This window comes from Sycon ciliatum, chromosome 1 (assembly GCF_964019385.1).
Source record: "Sycon ciliatum chromosome 1, ocSycCili1.1, whole genome shotgun sequence".
NCBI lineage: Eukaryota > Metazoa > Porifera > Calcarea > Leucosolenida > Sycettidae > Sycon > Sycon ciliatum.
Window position 1 is genome coordinate 52,365,450 of NC_088643.1, and position 7,272 is coordinate 52,372,721.

Here is a 7,272-nt window from a genome sequence, read left to right on the forward strand (position 1 = left end):
GGTGATAGTAAGTTGACGGCAGCACCAGCGCCAGCAATGGCCTCACAGTCAGGCCGACAGCATCTCCAGCCGCCAAATAGTCCCGGCTTACTTGAATTGCTACCAAGTCAACACGAACTCAGCCAGTCACTACCACAGAGTAACGTATTCGGAAAGCAGCCGTCGATGAAAGAACCTGAAAACCCAGCGACAACATTCTCCAAGGTCCAAGGTCAGGCGGCACCGATCCTTCCGCATAGCCTAATGCCGGATAACCAGCAACATTCCAACAGTTTGAGTGATGCAGCACTCTTTCCGTTCCCGCCACAAGTTTCTAAAGGCGTCGGCTCATTTGGAAATATAGGATTCCCCTCATGATGTGTTTGCGCCTACTGGTGACATGAATGCGATGGTCGTGTCAAGGCAAGGACGACAACATATTCCAAGTTTACCGGAGATGCCACCAAGTCGTCGTCACCTCAGTGAGCCACTTCCAAAGAGCATCCTACTCGGCCAGCAGCTGTCAATGAAAGAACCCAATAACTCAGCGACACCATTCTCCTTTAACCCAGGTGCGGCGGAACCACTCATTCAGCCTAACCTATTCAACGGCTTGAGTGATGCAGCAATCTTTCCCTACCTGCCAAACGTCTCTACCGCCATACCCTCCGATGTAAATACAGGATTAAATCATGATTTTTTTGCGCCATCGCGTGGTAGTGATGTCTTGCTATCACCATCACTAGCAAGAGGCCTACAACAACAACGACTACAACAACATCACAAGCCGCCACATATTCCAAGGTTACAGGTAATGCCACCACATAAACACGACCTCAGCGAGCCACTACCACAGAGTTACTTACTTGGACAGCAGCCTTCGACTAAAGAACCTACAAAATCTGCCAAAGCCAAACTAGTCTGCCCGGAATGCAAAAAGAGTTTCTCGTATCCGTCGGCCTTCAAAAGACACATATCAGTGCACACTGGCGAGAGGCCATATCCTTGCATAGAGTGTGGAAAAACCTTCAAGACGAATTATAATCTTAATGTGCACAAGAGAACACACACAGGTGAGAGGCCATATCAGTGCATAGAGTGTGGAAAAACCTTCAAACGGAAGTGTCATCTAACTGTGCACAAGAGAACACACATAGGTGAGAGGCCATATCAGTGCATGGAGTGTGGAAAAACCTTCAAGAGGAAGTATAATCTAACTGTGCACAAGAGAACACACACAGGTTAAAAACCATATATGTGCACAATCCCGGGATGTGAACAGGCATTCTCACAGTCCTTCGATCGCAACCGGCATGTTCGTCGCCACAAGGCGAATATTGAGAAGCAAGCCAAACCTGCAAGTGGATGCAACTGAACAGACACTGCTCTATTGGACCAGCATCTCCAGTTCAAACACGACAATGTCGGCAGGAGCACCAAATCAGAAGATAACAGCGCCAGGAAATGATGTTATAGGGGTGTACGTTTTTGGAAACATGATTTCTGTGCTGGCGTGCACTGTGTGGAATTTGAGCAATAGAATGATCCGACAAGTGTGTGTGTGTGTACATGTAGTATCCTGGCCTAAACTGCATTTGCTGCTGCAGTCATCCTAACACCCTCCGCTATCAACACCCTCACGTCTTTGATTGATATATTGCAAAACAGTATAATTATGTACAGGGTATTATATTGGTTTTCGGAATGATTTAATTCCCCCTGTCTCCTGCTTCCCCTGTCTCTTGTCTCGCGTATAGTTTTAGTCGCATTTTGGATTGTCGAGTTTTGCTACAATGTTACCTTGTTGGTTTATGGCTTTTCTCTTTTGCTGTATTTCCTGTTGCTGCATGTTGCTGTTGTGTATGTGGAATGTTTTGGTCGTTTATTCCATGTACCCGTTTTGGATTTGTGAATTCAAAAAAGGTAAACAAACAAAGAAACAGGGGAAAATGTGTTGCTCCCTACATGGTAGCTCGCGGTTTTCCTGCCGACTTGAATTCTCACTACAAACAATCAACATCAAAATATATTTGTGGATTGTCATTAGGCACCGGCGGATTATGCCGGCATAATTATTGGCATAGTTTGGTGGTTGAAAATTTGTAGCATAATTATTATTTGGCATCCTTTTGGAGGTAGGAGCATAACTACATGATTGTACCACAGGTCTAGTATGCAGGCTACACAACTGTGTACAATGCACCTAATCAGTGTCTGCTCCAGGATTGTAAGACAACCGGGTACACGTGTACCTGGCGCAACCAATTCAACCGGGTCGGAGCCGGGTACACATGACGCCCAATGATATAAAGGCTAATGGATAAGCCGCATTTAGAAAAGAGAGGACAGGAATTAGAAAATTGCGAAAGAAGAAGAAGTATCTGACACATACATGTACAAGCCATGTAGTCAGTCCTTTCAAAGTTCGAAAGTGTACAGTACCAACCGGGTCACAGGTGACCCGGTACTATATTTTAAACCAGGTCCAAGCGCCGCCCAACCGGGTGGATTACCCGGCTCACCCGGCGCCGGAGCAGACACTGCTGATTAGTCCTGGTGGTCTGCATGGTAAAGGGCTTGAAGTTGGAGGCACTGCATGCACTGCAGAGAGTGTTTTCAACTTTTCAATGAAAAGGAGGGTAGAAATCATGGCAATACATTATTGTATGGTCGAACTCGGCTCCTTCAATGTTCTCTCTCAGACTGATACAGTACATGTAGCAGAAGATGCGAGTGAATCAGCCTTTATCAGGTATCCTGGGGCGGACGAGATAGTGACGGGTAGTCCGCAAACTGACTCTGCGTACATGTACGTTATTCATGTTACGAAGTCATGACCTCTGGATTTTAGCAGCCATGTCTGTGCAGGCTTCGGACATTGCTATAATAATTAAAAGAAATTGAGGTATAGTTGGTGTTCGGTCATGATTGAAGGAGAGGTGGAGCTACGGAAGAGATGAGCTGATTATTCGCAGGGTGAGGGTGACATATCGGTTGGACGAGTATGACGATTACGAAGACAGTTAAACATGATAATTTTCAAAGGTAACTCAAACTGATTTGGCAATGAAAACATATTTTTACTAAGGTACAAATGAAGTCAAAAGTCAACTAATGAATTTATTAATGCGATTAATAGTATAAGTGAAGCGGACATTACAAAATGATGAATGAGAATACATGTATCTAAAATGGTTGTTCCTAATCGATTTTCTTGAGACTATCATCAGGGATAAATAGAGACTATACGGAGAAACAAACTACTTATAGGTTATAGGATAGTGGGAAGTATACAAGGCGAGGTGTGAAAAGAAAAAAATATAGTGGGAGAGAAGACGAAAGAAATTAGAAGAAAAGATGTGAGAGTGTTCCGACGGTGTGAGCTACTACAAAAGGTGAGTGAAATGAAGCTGATGATAGTCTCAAGAAAATCGATTAGGAACAACCATTTTAGATACATGTATTCTCATTCATTATTTTGTAATGTCCGCTTCACTTATACTATTAATCGCATTAATATAGTTATCCTCGTCGCCTTTTCATTTAATGAATTTATAGAAGTAATGTTTTCCCTTTTCCATGATAATCACTAGCGGCATGCATGGACACCTTGGTATAGGGTAGGCTCCGGCGGATTATGCTCACGAAATCATGCAATGATCATGTCCAGATTAACATACGCGTTCAATGCAATCTATCCGTCTCTGATGGCCAGAAACATGGACATGACGAAAGCTGCAATCTGCAATTCTTTGGCTTTCCGCCGTGGACTTCCACTGCAGGGCTCTTCGAGAGACTCTGTCTTCCTACCCTCGAGGACGCCCTGGCAGCGAAAATCCTAATATTCGTTCGCTGCTGCATTCATGGCCATTCAAGTGTCCTGTTTAGGAATTACTACGCCAGAACAGAGTGATTGCACCCGTGGAGCTGACCAAAACGATCCAGTTCATTGGTGCCATTCTCTGGAACAAGACACCGCCCATGATGCGCTGTGAACCTTGTCACGCCCATTTCTGTGCTCTCTCGAAAGCGTCAAAGTATTCAAAATAGGTCATTTTTTTATCTGGTTACCAATGGTCAATCCTTCGGTCAGTTTCGCTTTCGGTTTTCAACAGTGTTCTTTTTCCCGCAGATCTATCTGTAACCTATTCAGTTACCTTCACTGACTCTTTCACTTGTGATTTTTTTCTCCTCCTCTCCCCATTACTATTATTATTAAATGTGTCATGTCGCTCACATGTATAAAAGAAGGCGCCATCGCCTGTTTGTGTTGCGACTTTAAATAAAACTCAACAACAACAACAACAAATCATGGAATTATGCTTTCATGGATTCTCGCATTATGCTCGAAAAATCCTCATATTATGCTTTGGCACGCGGGGATACATATTCACTCTGTTGTACTTAAGGAGCCTCAAAGTTAGGGAAATGGTGCCTTTTTCGTACTTGCAAGTGGCCATAAGTACAACGAAATACACGAGTATCCCCATACCAGGTGTCCATGCATGCTAGAGATCAACATGGAAAGGAGAAAACATTACTTCTTCTATATTCATTACCTTGGACGACTTTGGTAATGGTCTTGCAGACGGCACTGTCATCATGGCATGGACTTACCCTCCACCAGCGGCTAGATGCTGACGCAGTCCGCACAATGGCAGCGGACCAACAGGCATGGCGTGGAGCCCGCCCCACCTTACAGGACTGATTCTCGTGATCCACGTGATTCTCGTGATCCACGTGATTCCGCCAGACATGTTGTACGCATATTCTATTTTATTTTAAACTTTGGATGAAGTTTTCCATTAGTCCTATTGGTATTGTTGCTAACGGATTTTGTTGACGTCACTTCTGTCATTTCATTGTATCATTGTATCGTATTACTCTTCAGACATCAATCCTGAATGACATAAGCGAAAGTGGCACCCCCGCCACCTACACGGACATGCTTTTAATAATAATAATATTCATTAATTGACTTCTTTAAAGTTCTTTTGTAAAATGATGTTTTCATTGGCAAATTGGTTTGAGATACATGTACCTTTATTATCATATTCAACTGTCTTCGTAATCATCATACTCGTCCAACAGATGTCACCCTCACCCTGGGAATAATCAGCTCATCTCTCCCGCAGCTCCACCCCTCCTTCCATCATGACCGAACATCAACTATACCTCTATTTTTTTTATTAGAGCAATATCCATAGCCTGCACAGTCATGCCGGCTAAAATCCAGAGGTCATGACTTCGTAACATGCATAATGAACATGTACATGTACGCAGAGTTTTGCGCACTACCCGTCACTATCTCGTCCGCCCGGGATGATAAAGGCTGATTCACTCGCATCTTCTGCTACATGACTGTACTGTATCAGAGTGAGAAAGAACTACTTTGAAGAAGACGAGTTCGAGCATACAGAAATGTATTGCCATGATTTCTACCCTGCTTTTCATTGAAAACACTATCTGCGCGGCCCCAGCTGCTGCATGACCTCCGAATCCTTTACCATGCAGACCACCAACACTGATCAGGTGCCATTTACACAATTGTGTAGCCTACATACTAGAACTGTAATATAATCATGACATTGTAGTTATGTTCCTACCTCCGAAAGGATGCCAAATTATGCTCCAAATTTTCAACCACCAAATTATGCCAATAATTAAGCCGGCATAATCCGCCGGTGCCTAGTATAGGGATACTCGTGTAACATATTGTTGTACTTATGGCAGCTTGCAAGTACGAAAAAGGCACAATTTTCCGAACTTTGGGGCTCCATAAGTACAACAAAGTGATTATGTATCCCCACGTGCCAAAGCATCATGCGAGAATCCATGAAAGTGCTTCCTCCCCATCTCACGCCACCCTGTATCCCAAAGTTCAGACCTGTATCAACGACATTGTTCACTGGATGAGCACTTGGTTCCTTAAGCCAAATGTGACCAAAACCGAGCCCCTCCTTTTTCCCCCTCCCACAGATCCAGTGCCCATCTTCCACTTTCCCGATGATCCGGGACGATGGAAGTCAGCCACTGTCATTCCAGTGTACAAAATAAAGGCGACAAGAACAACCCGTCTAATTACCGACCAATCTCCCTCCTGTCCTGCGTCTCCAAACTGCTAGAGAGAATAGTGTACGATCGCTTGTACGACCATATCTCCCCTCTTCTTCACCGCGCACAATCTGGCTTCCGTCGTAAGAACAACACATCCCTGCAATTGTCCCGCATAATCCAAGACCTCTGCTCCCTAAAAGACCTGCGGCAGGTCTCCTGCATCTGTTTCTTCGACCTCTCCAAGGCCTTCGACACCGTGTGGCACAAGGGCCTGATCGCCAAACTTCGTGCCCATGGTGTCTCCGGCTCCCTAATCGCCTGGATAACTAGCTACCTCTTGGACCGAAATCAGTGCGTCACAGTAAATGGAACCTTATCTGACCCCGAGTCTGTGACATCCGGAGTGCCCCAGGGCTCCATTTTAGGTCCCCTGCTCTTCCCCACATACATTAATGACCTCCCCTATTCAATTCCCAATATTTCTTTGTTTGCAGATGATACCACTGTCCTTGCTTCCTCCCCATCTCACGCCACCCTGTACCCCAAAGTTCAGACCTGTATCAACGACATTGTTCACTGGATGAGCACTTGGTACCTTAAGCCAAATGTGACCAAAACCGAGCTCCTCCTTTTTCCCCCTCCCACAGATCCAGTGCCCATCTTCCACTTTCCCGATGATCCCGGTCACCCTATCTCTGTAGCACCCCACCATAAACACCTTGGCATTGTCATAGATTCCGCCCTTTCCTGGTCTCACCATGCTGATCATGTGTCGTCCAAAGTATGCCGATCTGTCGGCATAATGTCAAGTCACTTGTCCCATTTGCCCCAAAATTGCCGGATTAATTTTTATAAAATAATCATACATTCTTCCCCTCTTCACGTACGGCTTCCCTGCCTGGTCTACCATTAACAAAACCCACATAGGTAAATTAGAAGTTCTCCATCGCCGTATACTCCGCATCATATTTCGTACTGATCGTTATATCACAAATCTAGACTTGTATGCTGCTGCATCCACTACCACTCTGCAACATTACCTTGATGCTTTCAAGTGCACCCTGGCACATTCAATTTTTCTTGACCAGCACCCTGCTCATTTACAGTCCCTTAATTGGTTCAATTCAGGCGGCACCACCCGAAGCTGCGTTCGTCTCCCCCTAGCTAGGTCTACCCTATTCGTAAATTCCCCTTTCTTTTCCTCCTACTCCACGTGGCTCCAACTGCCTCCCAGTA

At 44.9% G+C, this 7,272-nt stretch overlaps 1 protein-coding gene across 1 annotated transcript; it reads left to right on the top strand.

Annotated features, from left to right (window-relative positions):
* The first annotated feature begins 383 nt into the window (after window positions 1-383).
* On the top strand, window positions 384-1,851 carry LOC135830989 (zinc finger protein 572-like). Its single transcript, XM_065343233.1, is given in 1 exon segment — window positions 384-1,851. A coding segment is annotated over 1 exon segment (966 nt). The 5' UTR covers window positions 384-388; the 3' UTR covers window positions 1,355-1,851.
* Window positions 1,852-7,272: the final 5,421 nt, after the last annotated feature.